At 35.4% G+C, this 21,517-nt stretch overlaps 1 protein-coding gene across 4 annotated transcripts; it reads right to left on the bottom strand.

Annotated features, from left to right (window-relative positions):
- Positions 1-1,565: 1,565 nt before the first annotated feature.
- On the bottom strand, positions 1,566-20,268 carry LOC103722306 (agamous-like MADS-box protein MADS2). 4 transcript variants are annotated; one of them, XM_008812811.4, is made up of 8 exons: positions 20,038-20,268; positions 5,245-5,329; positions 4,766-4,830; positions 4,518-4,617; positions 3,274-3,315; positions 3,112-3,153; positions 2,019-2,161; positions 1,566-1,908 (listed from the first exon to the last, which is right to left on the bottom strand). In XM_008812811.4, the coding sequence occupies exons 1-8, from the start codon at positions 20,220-20,222 to the stop codon at positions 1,824-1,826; spliced, it is 747 nt and encodes a 248-aa protein (XP_008811033.2). In that variant the 5' UTR covers positions 20,223-20,268; the 3' UTR covers positions 1,566-1,823. The 4 variants fall into 4 exon arrangements, with proteins under 4 accessions (XP_008811033.2, XP_008811034.2, XP_008811035.2 ...); XM_008812812.4 differs by having other exon boundaries at positions 4,766-4,827; XM_008812813.4 differs by having other exon boundaries at positions 5,251-5,329.
- Positions 20,269-21,517: the final 1,249 nt, after the last annotated feature.

Below are 21,517 nucleotides of genomic sequence, written 5' to 3'. Positions count from 1 at the left end.
CAACGAGAAAATAGAGAAATACCTCATGTTTGATTGAAGTTTTCAAAGGACAGATATAAGAAAGTAATTTTTCTATGAGAATAAAATTTCTACATCTTATTTTATGGAAAAGAAAAAAAGCATGTGAGACGTAGGAAAGTCGCTTTATCTTTTAAATAAAATAGAGTGAGATCTTTTCTTTATTAAGGGCATAATAGGTATTTTATATAACTTTCTCATGAAAATATATGCTTAACCAAATATAAGCTAGCCATGTTTCTGTGGTTAACCAAATATGCAAAAACTATTTTTTTTAGGCATTATATATATGGGCTTGAACTTGTCGAGAAAAATACTCTAGCCAGATAAATTCTTCCTTCGGGCCAAACTAGTCCACCATGACCAACCCAAAAATTCTGAAGCCCAAAGGGTAAGAGGAGATGTGCTTGGCCCACATATCCAAATATTGGCCTGGATTGCGGTCCAACGAAATCACCTAGTTACCACCCTTTCAGGCTATGTTCTCGACTCCTGGGGTAAACGCTGCAGGCTAGTAGGACACTAATATGAAACATCATTGGTTTTTATGCTCGATATTTCTGAGATAATGAAGAAACAATTGAAACTTAAGAAAAATAAAAAAAACATATTCTACAATCTATATGAATTTTTTAATAATAAACATGTAAATCCAGGTTTCTAACAAAATGAACCTATATGTTACTGATCTTCCCATGTTGAGATTGAAAAAGATATTAACATGTTCTACTTTTTGAACAGGATCACCTATCTGAAATTTGAAACATATGGCTGTACAAGGCACCCAATATCCAACATCATTTTGATTTGAGAATTCCTATATATAACCTAAGTAATCTTTCAGCTGTCCACAGATTTTCCAGTTAAAGACCTGAATTTTTTTTTTTTTTTTGCTATCATCCCATAACCAAGGAACATTTGTTATAAACAGGATTTTGGTATAGAGCTTGGATTGGTGAACATGCTGAACAGTGAATTTATCTCAGGATCCACTAAATTCACGAGAATATATGAGAATCGGGTTACTAAAGTTGAGGATTCCTGGAAGAGTTCAGATATCCTTGTCGACAGATAATTTCTTGCATGATATTTGGGCAGAAGAGAGTAAATTAAGAATGCTAAGTTCTAGGTTCAAGCAATGGCACAAAATTAGAGAAATACAAGGAAAAGATCACAACCTATTCAAAAAACTAAGAGGGATTAAAGCAAGTGTTTGACCTTAATTTTAAACAAGCTGTCCATGCCAAAGAAAATAGGTTATAAAAGATATCACATCATCATATCACCATTACAAGCTCTTACAGGTTATACTCTGGAACAAGACACAATGGAGCCGCTGGGAGTGCTAGACGCATCCATTAACTAACATAAGCAACATATACGATCCCATAGATTGCTCAGAATGTTCATTAGAGACAGTAAAAAATTATTCATAATGTATCTTATTAATTTCTTTATAATATTATTTCAATACAAACTATTGTACCATTCCACATTCATCTAGCAACATATTTTGGTTCACTTTACAGATACAAAGACTCAAGATCTATTATTATCATAATGTATCTTATTAACTTCTATATAATATTATTTCAATACAAACTATTGTACCATTCCACATTCATCTAGCAACATATTTTGGTTCACTTTACAGATACAAAGACTCAAGATCTATTATTATCATATCTTCATATGAGACTTTTAGGGAAAGGAACATCAGAGTAAAATATAAAAACAGGAAGGAAGAATTGATCAGGTAGCATTTTCAGCTGTAGAGGTAGAAAGTTTTCAAGTTCCAGAACTCGTCAAATCCACCAGGGAAAGTACCCATTAACATTCTGGGTGGCGGCGGCTTCAGTGTTCAATTGATCTATACAAACTGGATGGTATCTGCACATATAAGATCATCCATCATGCAATTAGCAAACCAAGTAATGGGTAAATGTACTGGGTTTAGTCTGCCAAAAAGATCTACTGTGTTTAACAAGAATGAGTGTTACCCAATTTGCAGAGAAGGTTCACATCCCAGGGGTTGAAAGAATCCCTGCGATTGAGGAGGTTCACCACCACATGGGGCATTCCCCACATCATTTGCTCCATTTTGCCATGAAAGTTGGAGGGGATTATTTGTACCTTCTTCCAGCTTCCATGAAAAAGATCAAGATTATAAAGTGACTTGGATTACCCTTTGGAGCTCGGATTTTTTGTGTAAGAGAACAAGCAACATCTTGTTTCATCCCTAAATGACAGACTCTCAAGGTAAAAGCCAAATGTTGCACACACAGAGAGAGAGAGAGAGAATCTTGCATTGAGAAGATGGATTACCTACAAGAAACTTTAGGCAGCCAAGATTAAAGGAACAAAGAAAGAAAAAGATGGTGATTTGAAAATTGTTGGGGAAGCAAAAGGTAAGAACACTGACCTGAGTTATCAGATGACTCTAAAAGCTTCCAGATTATTAGTGTTTTTAACTGTTTATACTAACTAAAAGCGTGATGGCATATCAAAAAGGTGAAGAAAGAGATACTCCCAGAAGATACTGCTTTTTAAGCTTGCCATGACAGTAGAAGTATTCCATACTTTGCGTGCCTCTCAAAAGGAAGGAGGATCATCCATTATCCATCCAAGAGAACAGTAATCTTTTTTGTCAACACTTAACAATGTCAAAGGAGTACAATTATAAGAAGACCATCCTTATGCATCTGTTCTTATTAAAGAGCATCAGTTGAGGTCTACATGGACTCTCGGCAACATTGCTCCTCACCCTAACCTCACAAAAATGAAATGCTTGACTAATTTTATTTCATCTAGTTAATTCTTTATTGCTTTGTTTACTTGTATGCGTTTATTTTTTCTCAATATCTATATCGTCTGCGATTCTATGTAAATAATTATTTTTCAAAAATTTCAGAAATTTTGTTCTCTTTAAACTTAATATGCATTGCACGTCTCTGGAGTATCAACAAAAAATAAGGGATACTATCGTGCAGTGGATGGCAAGCTCAGTAACTAATCAAGGATGGCTATAATTTGGGACATAATGGTTGTTGGCAAGAATATGGCATTAGTTATCAATTTGATGAATTATGATACCTTTCTTCTCAAGGCTTTGTTAGCTTCCTGCAACATTTGTTCCTGCATGAAGATAAATTTTGTTGACTCAAAAGTAAGGAAAAGAAAAGAAAAGACAAGAAAGAAAGAAAGTGCTGGCAAGGCAGAAACTGAGTCAAGGTTAAAGGTGCCCAAGGAAGTTACCTTGCGCTTAACATCACATAGCTGATCAAGCATTAATTGGGTCTGCAAATGTTCAGGGAACATGTTCAGAATCATAAACATCATTTGGACTGAAAAAAAAACAGGAAATCTACATGCATATCTAAACATAATTTTGGCTCCTCCAGTCCCTGTTGCGGACATCACTAAAAAACAGCAAAATATCGTTAGAACTCTTTTGCAAGTACATGTTATATCAAGGAAAGCGAAGTACAGTAGTGCATGTTATACAAGAAGCTATATTCCGCCTGCATTCCTTTAAACGCAGAAAAAGGAAGCAAAGGGAGAAGATGAAAAAGCTTCAACAAGGTTGCTCCAGCAATTTTTGTTCCTTTTCATGAAGACTATATTGTAAATACATTCAACTATAGGTCATCTAGGATTGCAAGCCTTTCTACTGAAAAATAATATCACAATAATAGAGATATCAAAATCCTAATTACAAATCATCAAAAATACAGTTCAGGGTGGACAGCACCACGTAGGACCCTGGACCTGTTCCAAAGAAATGGAGGGTTGGGATTTATTCGAATCCAACGTAGTTAGGATCTTGCCACTAGAATTCCCTTCAATTTACTACGTAAGTTCTGCTCAAAAGTGACTAAATATCCTATTTAAACAGCACAGAAGCTTTAATAGTGTCAAAATTTCTGATGACCAAGTCACACATACAAGAGTGAAGGAATTGCAATTTCTAATAACTAAGTAAAAAATTCATTACGGTGCACCTTCATATGGAAATTACCTACATAGGACTGTTTTGATAACCCAGGATATAAGACTTAAAAAATGCTTGCAAACAAATAACAACAAACCCATTCGTCTAAGGGGTTTCCCATATTTTTCGCTTTTCATTTCATGTATACAGGTCACAAGAACACATAATAATGATCATGGATATGAAGATTTTAGGGCCAAAAGACCATGTACGATGAGTTTCCCTGAAAATCAAACGCCACAAGGAAGGGATCAAGAACTAAATCATCAAAGTGAATGAACAATTTCATTTTTCATTTATCATGACCCTCTTCTCATTACCTTACCGCTATTCCTTCTATGTAAATATTGCAATATAAAAAGTTGCCAATAGCCTTTTGACAAAAATAAATAATTTATCATAAAACAAATCCTAATACTAGTGAATACAATATACAAGACAATCGCATTTTGTTTAACTTTTTAGCTATTTATAGACGTACTAGAAATTAAACAAAATTCATAATTACCTTTGTTGATCTGATGTGCTTGAGAGATATCTCTATTTGGTTGTCAAGTTGCTCGAGCTCCTTTACACTTAATGGACCAAGGTCTTCACCAAGAAGATTTCTAAAACATCATGGTTAAAATTACGATTACAATCTCTATACATGACAAGCAGAATGTATATACAGTTATTCAGATTACAGAACTACAACTAGCAGAGAATGGAAGTGAGAGCAAAGGAATTCACCAAAATATATGTTCAAAAGACTACCTTTGAGAACGCTGTAGAAATTCAACTCTAGCTTTCAGCTTCAAATATTCATGATAACTGTTCTGCTTCGGAACAGAGAAATAGTACCTAGTCAGCAATCATAAGCCTAAGGATAGATGCAAATTTTCTGAAAATATGTATATCAAACCAACTTGAAGTTCCAGCATACATGATATAACGTATTCTTGAAGAAAAACAGAAATTAATTACATAACTAATAATAACTTGTATAATATGGACTATCAACATAATAATATTCTCTTAAGATATTTACACTCAACAAATTACATGATGTAACTGCAAATAGGGCAACAATTGTCAATGTCATTTAAAGATATCCGGGTCAACCAAATAGCAAAGACATAGTAAACAGAAATATCACATATGTAGACATATTTTATAGAGGTATTGTACAAACTTGACATAGTAATTTCCTACTAAGTTACAATAACATTTCGATCATGTTATTGTGAACTCACAGAAACCTGTGTCTCCTTTGGAGGAACTATTGCGTCTGATGCATTATAGCTGCACTTCTGGTACCTCTCAATTGTCTCGAGCATACTGCATGATGGTAGAAACTGAATTCAATTAACACTAAGGTCTTACATGATAAATATAAGCAAAAGGCAAAACACAACATAAAAGATATCATGCATGGAACAAACTGACCACAGGGCTGAAAAATCTAATAAAAAACAAAAAAGATAATAGAGAAATTACTCTAGCAAATTTGGAACTTGTGAAGGGGAATTCCAATTATGAGATGATAAACGTTTGAATGACGCTGTAATAGTGGTTCAATCAATAAAGTTTGAAGTACACACTGCTTTCTTAGGGAACTAATAATTATGCAAAATCAGCAGCCAAACGAGGCAGAAAGCATCTGAAAATTTGTATGGTAGCAAAGAGAAACAATTGAGGAGAAAAAGCAATTGTACACGATCTAATTCTGAAGGATTTAAAAGAACACTTCATTGCCACCATGATATATTTGATTATCATTTGCCTCTTGCTAATAATCCTGAATGCATGCATGCCACAAGGGTTCAGAGTTTATCTCCTTGTACTTAAAAGCAAAATGGAATGCATCAAATCTAACCATATGATTAGAGTGCTGATGAAGATGCCAAGAGATAAGTCTTATGAATAACCGGTGCAGGGATGCCAATTATATACTGATACTGAGCATTTAACCAAAAGACTAAGATGGCTTTGTGAGGAAAACTATAACAAAATAAATTAAAAAATGACACAGTTTTGGTTTGGTCCGACTTATAATAAACAAGCCTTGTCCCATCTGGATGGTCTAGCTTCATGAATCAAGGTATGACCCATTAAAGTATGAGAATATTTTGTGATGAGCAATGCTGGGGGAGTCGCCCGTTTTGTGCCCATAAAAATTCTTCATGCTATGTTGCATGAGAGGATTGGTGTAACTTGTAATATAAGGCCTCTCATGTTCTAGTGCAGGTGCCAGAGTCCCAATTATGGCCCAAGAATATAGATAAGGTACTCCTGAACCAAGATCTCCATGGCCTCTTTACCATCCTTGTCTCTATACATTCTAGGAGATAGATTTTCTTCAATCCTTTATTTCATCCAACATCCTCGCCAACAGGATCATCAACAGCTTATTTATACTCAAAATTATGCTTGCTTATTAAGAGCTCCTTGTTTGAAGCACGAAATTTCTTGACACAATTAAAGCACTAAAATCTTATTAGTGGGACTTGACTTCTTGTAACAATGTTGGACCTCATCCAAAAAGGCTAGCTAAAAAGTGATATATAGATTCATTGGCTCTGTATAAGTATTCAAGATCTATCTAATGCATAGCCGATGTGGGACTAAACATATGGCTGCATGGATCCTCACATACTTCCCTCCCCACCCCGCATTTAAGTACTAGCATCCTAGCCAAGCTAAGAGTCCAAATTCAGTTAAATTTAATCACAAGTACCACAAATCCAATCACAAATATTACAATCATCCTGTAGTTAATCTAAATGGGCTCCACTATAATGTCTCCTAGTCCACATGAACCATGGGTTGAATCCACTATGATACTATTTGCAACAACTTAGGACCTCACTCAAAAAGACTAATAAAGCTTGAGCACTACAGTTTCATGAGGATTTGACCTATGAGGTGCATCCTTTTCGAATTATGGATAAGAAGGACCATGTCTTGAGATATTGTACCATCCTACATGTCAAGATTCAGTGAAGCAATCATTTTGAGATGGAGGCTACCCTTAATATTTTGAAGGCCCCAAAAATATTAATTTTGGGGATATAATTTCTTTTGATGGAAGGATGTGAGGCCCATACTTGACTCGGTCGGTCGGTCGACCGAGTCGATTTGGCGATCTTGTCAAGTTAAAGCTTGAATTTCTAACCAAGCAAGATCACTGCTTGGCCAAGCTAGGAGGCTGAAATCCCCACCGGAGTGACACATCCAAAACTGCGATCTCTAGGAGGACTTGGGCTTGACACCATGCATGTAATGACTAGCGAGGGCGAAGAAAAATGCCTAAAATCCTCACTCTGTTCCCTCTATTTTTGTCCACCTCTCCCCTTTAGCTCCTCTCCTATGGATGCTCAAGATGTTGGGTGCTCATTGAAACCTATCGCTTGGTTGGTGATAGATCCCGAGGCGATCTCAGTGACCTTATTTCAAAGCAAGGCATCCTATTGTGCTCCCTTATCTCGAAGATCTAAAATTGTTCGGACCTCTTTCCTCGACCATCTCCCCTCCCTGCTACAGCATGTGCCAAAGACATCCATGCCAGATCTTGCTGTCTACCGAGTGGTCAACTTGAGCCATTCCCTAATAGTCCTATTTCACGGTTGAGACCCTTATTCAGTGGCCATGGATCTAACCTTTTCCTAGTTTTGAGATGCTTGAACCTCTTTTTCATAGGTCTTCATCTCTTCCCCTCAATGTTAGTTAACCACCGGCATGTGTACCAGACTTTGTCGCTCAATCGGTGGTTGACCGAGTTTTACAACAATGGATCCCTTTTTTCCATGTTTTTCCCCTTTGGCCATCTGACCCAGTTGGCTGCTGCCATAGTCGGTCCCCAGATTCCACCACCGTTGTGTCACAGTTGAGCTTGGCTCCTCCTCTCACTCACTCTCCCCCTTTCTCTCCCTCTTCCTCTTCTATCAATAAAATAGAAGACCCTCTTACCCCTTCTCTCTCTCTTTCAACCTTTTCTCTTTGATGCTAGTTTTTTTCTTAGTTTCTTGCGAGGGCCTTCTGCCAGCTGCTCTCCATTTGGAGTCGATGAATTAGGCCATTAACATCTTTGGCTATGCCGCCCCTACTGAGATCTGACTCTTGCTCTTGATCTAGTCGGTTGTCACTCAGATCTAAATTGATTTAGGGATGCTGGACATTGCCATCTAGCTAGCCTTATCTCAAATCTGAATAGATTTGAGGACAATCAACATCTTCACTTGACTAACATTATCCCTTCTACTTCTCCCATACTCTATTTTCTCCTTAATCCAGTGATCTTAATTTTTGTAGAGGTGTGATTGTCTGGACAAGGAGCGGTCTAGCATGGGTTCTATACTTGAATCTTGATCCTAATTTCCTCATTTAATTAATTCTGAAAAAATTCAATTGAATTAGGTAAGGCTAGGGAAAAATGTTTTATATAGACTATTTTAAATAGCATGCATTAGGATGAGGATGATTACTCTGATTTTTGCATGAATCATGGCATGATTATATTTTAATGTGGCAAGTGTAATGTGTAAAATTAGTTAAAATAAATAAAATCTGGCATAATCTAGTGTTTAATACAAAAAGGGTTATTGGATTAACCACATTAATGTGGATAGCCTCATTATGGGAAGAAATATGGCATTGTGGATAGCCTCATCATGGAAAAGAATGTGACACCTGTGGATAGCCTTGCTACGGCTTGGAACATGATATTGTAGATAATGCCGCCACAAGAAGGAACATGCTATTATGGTTTGTTAGCCATAGGCCAGAGTGTTATTATGGCTAGTTCAAAACTTTACAAATATTTGGAAGTCTTTGTTGTGCAATCCCAGGAAGCCTAACTTTGTTAATTTGATGCTAATAAGATGCTTATTTGAGGTCATTATTGGGGTAAAGTGCTATTGATCGATATGTCGAGTTTAATGACTAATAGATCGAAATTTTAAATATTGAATAATTTGGTATATATATGTTATGACCACTATCTCTACTTTAATGCCATTCTATCGGTTATGTTCATTATTATGCATCATTTGTATTGGTGTGTGCATGTGGGAAGAGGGGATTCTTACTGACGTAATTAGCTAATGCCGGCCTTTTAACCTTCTTTTCAGAGCCACAAAATGCTTAACACTCACTTGAAGTTTAGGATTCAGCAGTGCAAGGTGGAAGCAAAATAAATATCTTTGATACTATTGGATATTCAAAAATTGCATTTGGATTATTTTTGTTATTCAATAATAGTGGAGCTAATGTTCTATTCTAGAAATGATGAATTATTTGTGATAATTTTAGTCATCTAGCATGCCTTGCATGTTCGCTAAAGTTATACTCTATGGAATATGCAGCCATGTCACGTGTCAACCCAGATGATAGGTTTGAGATGTGACACTTCTAAAGAAGAATATTATGGGGGATAAATTTTCTTTTGCAAGTATGCTAGCTCAACTGCTTGGATGAAAGAGATTTTCCATTTGCTTCCCATCACTAATACCTACAAAAAATATAAGATGGTAAACATACTTTTCTAAGTTGGTAAAAAGCTCATACTAGGTAAATAAGTAATCGAGCCCCTACACAGTGTCAACAACAGTTCCCAAGAAATTTATGTATTACTATTTATAATTTTCTTTTGAAGAAACATACATGACTACTTATAATTTACTTATCTTGTTAGGAACCATTGATGTGATTTTTATTGACTAGCTAAAGTAAATCATCATGGCAAATCACCTAATATAAATGTTTCTCTAGACTCCTTCCCAAAATATTCAGTAACATTTCATTAGAGAACAATAATTTTTCATATCCGGTATAGTTTCTGACCTTGAAACATCATAATAATCAGTTCACTTTCAATTATATTTAATTCCTTAAAATATGGTCAATTAGAACCATCATATCAGACAAAATATGTTGTAACTCATGTCACATTGTAAGCTGAATCAAGTCAATGTTCTTTGGGAATTTCCAATGTTTATTTCACTCATTTCATCTCACTAGTAACTTGCTTGTTATTATGTTATATACCTTGAACAATTTTGATCATCATCAGTTTGGTTAACCCTAATTTTCTCTGTACAAAAAACTATACTCAACACTATAAAACCATCTTAATCCCCAAATGAAGTTTGACGTATGACCATCTAGTATATACTTTATTCAAGAAGTATATATCCATACAAAAATCCATATAAATGCTCAAGCACTTTATAGTTATTATCAATCATGACATATGCTAGAACCATCATCACAAAAAAAAGAAAAAATATAGTCCGAAAATAGGATAAAATGGTGTGTAAATGATGAAAGATGCTTCACCACACCACTCCATTCTCCACTCTAATTTCCGACATGCTATGATTGATGGGATAAGATGTGGCCTGCTTATCACCCACATGACCCCTATATATTGCATCAATCCCCAATTGCCACAAGAGATTGGTGCTCATTGTAGAGAATAGGGTGGTGCTGAGAAACAACATTCACAAATTAGTACTTTTTTAATGTAGAGTAAAAATAGCTTCAAAAGACAAAGTCGGAACACCATGTACACTTGGATGAGATGCCATCTTTCATACCTCGTTTACCCAATCTATTTCCGATGTTAAACAAGAAATTGACATTTCGTTAATGCATACCCTAGAGCATTCATGGAAATGGTGTGAATGCGATTTTTAGTACTATGATGATGGGTGATGGTGGAGAGCTAAGTCAGAGCTAATTAATGGCCCTCATTGAGCCCAATTTGTGAGCTTTGATTGAATTTGCCTGGAGGCCTAGGCTTTAGTCTAAGTGAGGTTGACTTGGGTAGGTTTGGATAGCAATTGAGAATTAGCCCCTTTTAGTCTTGGAAAAATAAAAAACAAAACACTAGTTTTACCCTATGGCTAATTTTGATTTGTTAAATATTTAATTGAAGATTTAGTGTTGAGGGCATACTCTAACTTACATCAAAAAATCATGTATTTTAGTGACCTCGTGCATATGCATCAAGTTGTTCTAAAATTACTTTAAATGACAAGATGCAATGTTGTTATGGTTGAAAGCACCCAGAACAGTTTTCCTTTTATGCAAAACATATTGGAAGTTTTTCTTCTTATTAACACATGGATACTCTAGAGTCATATATTTTGTAAAGAAGCAACTGCAGCAGAAAATTTGATCTAATCCTGCATAAATATCTCATGCCAAACTCACCATTCATGTGCATATTTAAATGTCATTTATTGCATGTTCAAATAGAATTAATTTGTTATGTAAAACATGAATTGCCAAGTCAAAATTGAGGTTTAGGTTGACGATATCAAAATTGAAATCTTAACAGATGGTGTCAACTAGGCGAGCCTTATAGCAAAATATGTTGTAAACCTTAAATTGGCAATAGCTTGATGGAAGCTTATATTAGCACCATCTAGCAAAATACATTGTAAACTTTAAAGTTAGCAATAGCTTGAGGAAAGCTCATCTTGATACCATCTTAATCAATATCAATTTCGAAGCCCACAAGCCTAAGTTCTGAAATTCAAGATAAAAGTAACTAAATCATAAGTTTTGACATAAATATGTTAGTGACTTTCTACTGTTGGGGTAAAAGAATACTAAGCAGCAACCAATATAGCTAATCTCTCCACATAAAGAGCCATGGCAATGGAGACACACGTACATAGCTTTGCCCATGGATAGTGCTAAGGAATCATAATATGTTCTTGAACTTGTCATGATTAGGGCTGCTATCTTCTTTGTCATCTTCCATATACGGGCAATATCGGCAACCTTGATCGGTTTTCTCTTTGATATCTATGCATGACTATTATTTGAATTGGATTTTCCTAGTGCAAGCCTTGTTCTTAGCATAAAGCAGAACATGTAATGTCAATCTAAATCCAATTTGTTTCTGAATTTATCCAAATGCAATGACAAATTCTGGCATCAGACTGATACTTGTATTTTTATTTGTATCCACCAAAGAAATGTGGGTATTGATATGTTTCTACATGCATGTTCTATTTATGCATGGATCTACTTTTTACTCCTATAGAACGATATTTGAACTTGTGGGTTGCAGCCAACAACTAGATCCAGCATTTAAAGCCAAAGTATGTATTTTTATGGAGTTATTAAGGTCACTAAGTATTATAAGTGGGTAAAGCATTTCTTTCTTCTTCTTTGAATAGTCAATTGATTTTTTTTTTTTAAAAAAAAGAAAGTATAAGATAAAGTTGGAAGGCTTATGCTTTGTTTGAGTTAACTTAATAAAGTATAATAACATTCCGCTCATAAGATTTATATCGTCTAACTTTTACATTGATATTGTGAATATCCAATTGTATGTATATTCATCATGAGAAAAAAAATGAATGCTAATTTTAGCAACCAGTTAACATCCACATCCATAATGATATATGCCAAACAAAATTCATATTGGCCAAAGGAAAATAGATATGGACATGGATATACTATTTTCAAGTCCCTATTCAATCCATGATCATCCCTTTGTTTTTTCACATACTTTTAATGGTAATGAATCATTATTTGATCACAAGGCAGGACACAATTTAGATAATAGTTTGGTGAAATATCTTGCATGTTTTCAAAAAAATTATTGGCTAGTAATACTTCATAATTTTTTATTTTTCATACATTCAAAATGATATAGTCGTTCAAGAAATTTATAGCTGCCAGCAAATTCTGTTGTATTTTGGCTATTTCAGGAAAATAGTATGACCATACTAAGTATTTCCAAAATCCACAAATGGTCTCCCTAACATATAATTCTAGTCCAAATTGAAGATATAACCGGGACTCCTATCTTTGAAAAATCTTTTCATCAAGTTAATACTACGTGTGGTTTCTGACCTGGAATGATAGGCCATTTGAACTAGCCCAAAACAAATGGATCTACGAGAGGGGTTCTACACTAAGCCTGGGTTTGAGTTACTTGAGATCAATCTAAATATAAATAAGTGAGTTTCAGGATAGACACTAGGGCTCAACCTAGGTCTCTAGGATATTCGTAATAAAGTAGGAGGAAATGATCCAGCTAAGGTTGAGGTGATCAGAAATATCATACAGTTCATTGCTCAAAAAAAAAAAGCCAGAATACTGAGAGAAAAGTGGGGTGGAGAACATATTTAGGAGTAATCATGTTTTGTTCTCAACTTTAATTCCTTATCCTCCTCTTTCTCACATTATTTGAAACTCTAATCCTATTTTTATCTTTTCAAGCTATATAACAAACAAGTGAAGTCTCATTCGAGCTGGCCAGCTGCTATGGATTCAAATAAATTAAATGGGTTGGGCATGGGTTTATTATTTTCAACATTATTATAAATAGACCTAATATGGTTGAAAGGTTCTTGACTGAGACTCCAAGAATGCACCTGATTCAGAAAATCACACGATCATTGGTGAAACAGACTGTGTAGCAATATTTCATTTTGCATGCCAAGCAACATGACTGAAAAGGATACTATAGGACATGTTACAAAACACTAGCAGAAAATTAGCAACAACAACATCTGAAGTTCTTACATTTCACAATAACATGAAACACATTACTGGTATCACCTCACAAAACAGGTAGTAGAAAATAATGAAGTAAACCTGAATATTGTAAGATCGAGGAACAAGCATTGCAAAAAATTTTAAGTACATAGCATAAAAATAAATGATAACAACTACTCATAAAACAAACATTAAGGATAAGATATATTGTGAAACTTAGGATTTTGGAGTTCTCTCTAGATTTTGATTTTGCTTTTTTGATAGGAGTTTTGGTTTAGTGCTCCACTGGATGGAATGAGAAGAAGGTAGAGACCTCCCCTATAAGGAGAGCCTCATTCATTTTCTCAGCCAAGCTCCATATAAGGCCTTTCTTTGTTAGAAAAGAATCACGAGAAAAACTTCACTATTATAAATATCTCAGATACAATAGATTATATGATATATTGTATTTTCAAGAAAGAGGGGGAAAATAAGAAGAGGAGGAGGAGGAGGAGGAGGAGGAGGGAAAGGAGGAGAAACGGAGCGAATAGGAACCAACTAATGATCCACTCTAGAAACTATGAAATTTTATGGACTACATACAAGAGATTATAACACAAAAGCCTATAAATCAAATCAGAAAAGATCGAAGCATACCTTAAGAGCCCTAAGCAGCTATTAATGATCACTGCAACAATACTTATGAAAAAAAAAACACAAAGATGAGGTAGATCTTTCTCTCCTTCTCCTCCTTGATGCCTGTCTCCTCAATGGGATAAGTGCCCCCTAAGAATATAGAGACCTTGATGCCCTAGGGTTTCTCCACAGACAGATATATATAGGAGTAGAGTAGGAACCTAACCTAATTAGTAATGATAATGGTTCCATCCATTACAGAGCCTATTAACTAAATCAAGCCTACATCAATGCTTATCACACCACATGACTCAGACAGTAGAGTACAAAATAACTATATGATCACAAATTAATTATGTGCTTCTTAAATATTCATTCCGGCGATAACTTAGTCTATATTATGTAATAAATTAAAATATAATCAATCCATAATCAATAGAAGCCCACCTTTATGAGAAATTTCAATAAAAACAATTCAAATATTTAAAATCCTGATTGGTTCAGTTTTAGGCCGAGGATGCATCAGTTGGACATATAACTTTTGGAACAATAACTATTGGTTTCTTCATCTGTTTATTCTGTAAAGGAAAAATAGACAACAAATAATTTCTTCACTTCACCCCAACTGATATCTAAAAGTCTGATCATACACTATAAACGGAGAAGTGATTAAAGCTGGGATAATACACAACAAATATCTCTTTCTCTCCACTCACACATATGCGCACGCACACATAGAAACAAGCCACCGGAACCCTCTTCTATTGAAGTTATTCTTGCTCTTTCCTATTCTAGATAGGGTGATTTGGTTGCCAAGATCTTGAAGGAGCAGTCTTTGAAGATAATGAAAGTGCTAAACAAACATATATAGAAACAGAATTTTCATGGGGCCATTTGCATCTATAGTGAAAAAACATTATCTTAATTAAAACGCTTAAATTAGTGTATCTTATCGAACAAAATTCTTATTTCTCCAAGTATCTTTCTTCAATTTCTTCTCTTTCCACTTTCCATTTCACTGCCTATTTCCCAACAAGCCACATATGTCTTCATAAAGGCACTCTGAGATAAAAATTTAACCAACTTCAAAGTCAAATCTTAGAAAATAGACATTCAAGAGAGTGCTCAATTGTACCAAGAAAAGAGGGCGTCAAGACTAATGTGCTTTGTACATACGTGCAAAGCAAAACATCCTCCTTATGATCCAAAGACTTTCAATACTAGCAGTAAGAGTCCCAAGTCGTTCATGTGTGATGGTCATCCTCCATGACCATCACATCGCCTACAAGGGTAAAAATCATACCCTTCAAAAGCAGGAATTCGCAAGGAACAATCCTTACGGCTCCATTACCTGGCATCAAGAACATCTTTGATTTTGCTAATTAATCTCAAGATGCCAGTTTTAGCCCATAAAGATCTTAATATGTATACCATATGGGGAATATTTTATGAGACTGTACTAGAGACAACAAATATGTATTCTCAAAGAGGTTTATATATTGAAGGCATTGGAACATGTCTTCATAACACTAGCAATCACTGCCACCAAGAATCAACGTCTTGTCATTGGATTTTGCCGCTAAGATTTCATATGGTTCACTTGTTTCAACATTGTCAAACTCAAACCATGCACTGGTCAAAAGTGTCATCAAACGTAAGCTTAAATATTTACCCCCCAAAAAAACACGTAAGCTTAAATATGTACACCCACATATTGTCTATTAGTAAATGGTTCTTCCAAAGCAAAACCCTCTTGGAACTCTTCTTTGTCCTTGGGATCTAAATCATGGTCTGCAAAAGATGATTTTATTCTTCATTTCCTGTTCCTCACAATATTTAAAATCTAAAGTGAACCAATTGAAAAAATAAAGTAATCAATTGGTTTGATTACTTCTACTAGAAATACTCTGTATAAGGAGTTGGATTAGGAGAGAATGATGAAGAAACTCTTAAGGAAAAACCTACTTCTCTAAATGATGGTGAAGTTATACATGAGGAATCGCTTCTCTAGACATATGGGGGGAATGAAGAGTGTCAAATAACAAGGATAAACTAGCAGGTGAATTATTTAAAGAGAATTAAGATAAGATGAAATAGATTTTAGGAGATATATGGGACAAACTTGAATAAAATTATATTTCTTAATATTTTCAATTTGTTGGTCATGCAGTCAGAAATTCTATGGTCATCTTGTAGTTTTCCTTGAGAAAATGCATTTGATAAATGTGAAGATTGCTCAAAAGCATGGAGAAGAATGAAATCTTGTTCTTTCAAAGGCTCCATGCTAAGGATATCTGGTGTGCAGTGTATGACCACTCTCGAAGTGTAGCTGGACTACACGCTAGACTGTACGTTCAGGACTGCAGTATAACGATCAAAATAAAATAACAAGAAGAACAAATTTTGAGAAGGAATAAACACTCAAACCTTCACTAAACAAACAAGATAAAAAAGGAACTGATTTGGAGACAATTAACACACTAATTGCTTGCTTTCCCACTTTTAAAATGGTGGATAACAAGGATTTATATGGATACAATACATGACCTTTTGTATACCCTTACGAAGATGCATCACTATAACAAAAAGACACAAACATTAAATAAATACATAGACTCTAAGAGGCACCATTTAGAAATACTAAGAGACATGTTCTTGGAGTCCATTAATTAGTACTAATCAATGTTTTATTAAATTTCATTTAGTTTCCAACATCTGTGGGCCCTTTGATTATTTTTGTGTTACTCTTTAAAGTAAAATTAGGCAATCTAGTAACAATTCAGAAATGCTTTTGTTTAAATGAACTCTGGCAAATTGCAACGAAGAAGTGCATGCATGAGCCAACTTTACAATCTGTTTACATGATCCTTCTGCAATGACAATATGTTAACGCAGACAAATCTTCCAATAAATAACGCTTTTGATTTGCCAAAGAACACCCTAAAGTCTCTTTTAATTCTAAAGGAACAAAGAGGGTGACATTAGGAATATATTGTAAAGTGTTAGGTACGGAAAGAGCTCACTCTTTCATATGCTTTGTCAAGTAATTTCTTTGAAATGTTTAAAAATGGAACCCTATCATAGATCCATGATTCTTGGTCTTCCAAGAGATATCTTATCAGGAAGATCATAAGTGAGACTTTTCTCATGACATTTCTGGATAGGTTATTTGATTTTGTCTCAAGAAAAGGATGTTCAAACATATTGTGAAAGAAGAGACCAGCTAATGCAACTGAAGGAGTATTCCAATCACAAATAGATTTCCAAAGAAAGCTGATTCGACCAAGGTTTGAGTGCTGCTGATATCCCCTAATAAGATACCTCTCTCCATGACCATTATTTACTTTTATCATGGAATTACAGCTGATTCGACCCAGGGTTGAGTTTTTTTTTTGTTAAAGAATACATCGTGGCTACTACGATGGTGATTATCAACCAGTGTAATTAATGGTAAAACAAGAGGCATAATTTGATTATTCCCCGCTCATTATTTTAAACTTTGGGTTTGACATTGCCAAACAGGTCAGAGATTTAGATGTGGCAAAGAACAAGCTTGCCAAAAAGCAAAGAACCAGTAATGCAGAAATGAGAAAACATATCTCAGAAACAATGTGAAATTTTGTTGAATTTTTACATTCTACCCCATATATATTGGAGGTCTGTGTAACTATTCTATAGTCTCTAAGGAACCTTTAAGGGCAGATGGCATTTACACATGGAATGACATGGCATGCATGGATTGAATAGGGTAATCAAATCATATTAAATCCATGTTTATATCATATCTGGCTGCTCCATGTTTTCTCTATGTCGTGTTCCATTGCAAAGCACCTTTGCAAGAAATTATTCATCATAATATGTTTGAGCAATGAGATTGTGTGGAGCCAAGTCAGTGATTTCACAACCTCCATATATGTATGCCATTAGTATTATTAATTGGAGAAATATGGTGGAAACAAGTTGTATTCACATTTCAGCCAAAGAAAAAAAACCTAGAACTTCAACCTTTGGGTTATGCAGTCTGACCTATATCTTACAAAGTAATGGTCAGGTTAAAGCATGCAACTTCAATCTCTATGAGTATAAAAACAATTTATTGCCCTCGCACAGGAATTTTGCTGAACAATAAGTTTTCCCTCATATTTGTTTTCTAAAAAACTAATGGTAGCTTCATTATCAATCTGAAATAATTAATATCGAGTTTACTCCTTTTTTTCTCCAATACTTTTTCTATAAATGCCATAAGTTCTTATATAAGAATATGTAAGAAATAAAATACATCTTCTCCGAGCCACCATGGGGCCTTTCTAAGGGAAAAATGGAGCTTTATTCTAATACATCAAAATATCACATATTCTAGTCATTATAGCTATTATTCTGAACCTAGTCATGAGGAGACCGGAAAATTACAGACAAAGCACAGAAAACTTTAGACCCCCAGAATCAAGAGCAAGACAGCTCCTAACGGCCTCCCTGTAAGCCTTTTTAACCTCATTTTATTTCCAAAACGTTCTGAAAAAAATAAGAGAGACTTTGCGATACAACTTCATGGTATTTACTTCTTTTTTATTTGATGATATACTTCAGGGTATTTACTTAAAGTTAGCAATCTCTAGGAAATTCCTCCGCTAACAACTGACCATCAATCTTTTTAATTTAGCCAGAAAATCTGTTTCCCGAGCATTAGTTAGTGGAAGTAGTCTCCATTAACAACCTCCATTCTATCAGCAGAATTAAAAAAACAAAAAGCTTGTGCTTGCTGATAACAGTTTCTACTTTTCTTCTACTTTGTTTATTTATTTACACTTAAAATTATGGCTTCTTATAAGAAACGCCAAATTATTGGCATCATTACCATCAAACGTTATAAAAAAAAGGTTTGCAATGAACAAAAAATAAGGCAACTCTATGCATGCGAAACAAAAATAGGTGAATAAAAGGCACAAGATAAAATTGAAGCCTTAATTTTAGTGTAGCATCCGAGAACTTAATCAAATACTCACCAACAAAAGATGAGGACATAAGATCTCACCAACAAAATACAACAGTAAATTACAACTTACCACTGTCAAGATTCAAGAGCACCGCAAAAGTTTTTATGAGAGAGAGAGAGAGAGAGAGAGAGAGAACTGAGAAGCAAATATAACATCCAAAGATCTCAATTTTGACTAGCTTCCGAAAGGACTGACAAAAAGTACAGGACCCATTTTTCTTTTCAGAACCATGATCTCTTATTGGTCTACGTTTTTTTTTATTAGATTTCAGCTCTTGATGACATAATCCCTCTTCGGGAGAATTTATCCATATGATTCTGTACTGATGAAAGATGTGTTTACCAATAAACAAACAAAAAGAAAGAAAGAAAGAAATCAGCTGGCAAAGGCTGGCAAACACATTTTTCCTTGAATAAAAATAAGATGTTCAAATGAAACAGTACTCTTCGACCTCCATCAAATAACACACACTGCCGCAGTACCACCAAACCAAAACCACGGTCCAGTAGGCGTCCTGTAGGCATGGCGATTTCACCTGATTACAATGATAAGACACCAAAAACTATCACCTATTCCAATATCCGACCTGGACCTCACAAAGATAGAATAAAGTTCACAGAAGAAATCATGGCAATCAGCTTCAAGAACCCGCCATCCCAAGCCAAAAATTCACCAGATTTAGTGAGTTCGAAATTACTCTAAATTAATCTGCAGAACGAAACAAAACGAAATCCATATAACAGAAATTGTAGCAGAAATTCCGAGATCATCATCATGATCATCCAAACCAAGAATCCAGATAAACAAAGACGGATTGCAAAAAGCAAAAAAACAAAAGCAGCTGGGGTAGGAGCAGATCATTCCATATGTTCTAAATTCTTTCGAGTTGGATTCCAAGCTTCAGGTACGACGTACCTGGAGGTGCTGCAGAACTCAAAGAGCCTGCCGCGGTTGGAGAATATGATGGCGGCGACCTCCACATCGCAGAGCACCGACAGCTCGTACGCCTTCTTCAGCAGCCCGTTCCTCCGCTTGCTGAACGTCACCTGCCGGTTTATCTTGTTCTCGATCCTCTTCAGCTCCACTCTCCCCCTCCCCATTTCTTTCCTTCGCCCTCTCTCTCTCTCTCCCTCCCTCCCCCCTTCTCTCTCCGTGCCGGCTCGCACCGTTTTGTCTTAAAAAGCGTGTTTTTTTTTGGGTCTTCTTGGATGGACCAGGTCCAATGGACCAGTCCAATAGTCACTCGCCACGTTGCTCTTTGTATTTAAATAATTCAAGATTAAATTAGGGATGACTGTTCTTTACCGTACACGTGCCCCATTTGGACTGGTCCATTGAACCAGGTTCATGTATTAATTTCTCCTTGGTTTTGAGGGTGTCAGGGAAGGGGGATGTCGACGCCAACCTTAAACCATCAGGCTGTAAGGGCTGGACATGTGTCGAGAAGGCAATGGGTGAGAAGGTGGTGTGACGTTGATGCCCCTGGATTTATTGGGGAAATATAGGAACTAGGGGGGCTATCAATTAAGGCTAGGGCTCTTGGGCATACGACACGTTCTCCATGGTCATTATCCAAGCATTAACCAATCAACCTCGACAGCGGCAACAACATTAGGGGATGCCATTAATCGATTTGAGCAGCATTAGATGGAGCTTTGCATAGTTGCATCCACCCCTACTATAAAAATAACTTTTTACTTATGATATTTATTTTATATCATTAAAAATATTTATTTGCTGCATTACAACCTTCTTGCAAGTACCTTTTTATTAATAATATTTTATTGTAAATATAGCTATAAATTTATATTTTATGGTATATTGCTTGGAGTATTGGGGACTGCCTAATGCATAAATAATATAAAGGGTTCTTATAAACTCTTGTTGTTTAAGTCATAGGCTAAGAGTCAAATCCGTTCAAATACCAACATAAATACTATAAATTCAATTACAAATGCTATGATCAGCTTCTGTTTAACCTAAATAGCCATGTGCTGCAGTATCCTTTAGTCCACGTGAGCCATGGATTGATCTATTTTGATACCATTTATAACAACCCAAGATTTTACCCAAATAAATACTCAAGATTTACTAATGCATAACTAATTTCTTTTGGACTAAAGGCATGCCCATATAGGTCCTCATAGGTAACTGCATCTTTTTATCCTTGATGTCGTGCCTTTTTTAAGGGATTGGTCATTATTTGCAAACTTCTTGATCGAATAATTGGGTCACAAGTCATTATTTATTGGCATGTTTTTTCAATCCTAGATTGTTCATCTCCAACTATCAGCCCCATTTGCAATGATACACTTGGTTAAGCCATGACTTGCTGTGTCACCAACTCCATGCATCCAACTAAAGCACTGTGGTCCATGCCCATTCTTTTTTTCTT

The sequence above is a fragment of the Phoenix dactylifera genome, chromosome 6 (assembly GCF_009389715.1).
Source record: "Phoenix dactylifera cultivar Barhee BC4 chromosome 6, palm_55x_up_171113_PBpolish2nd_filt_p, whole genome shotgun sequence".
NCBI lineage: Eukaryota > Viridiplantae > Streptophyta > Magnoliopsida > Arecales > Arecaceae > Phoenix > Phoenix dactylifera.
Note: the sequence above shows the minus strand (reverse complement) of the source record. Positions and strands in the feature narration are given on the sequence as shown.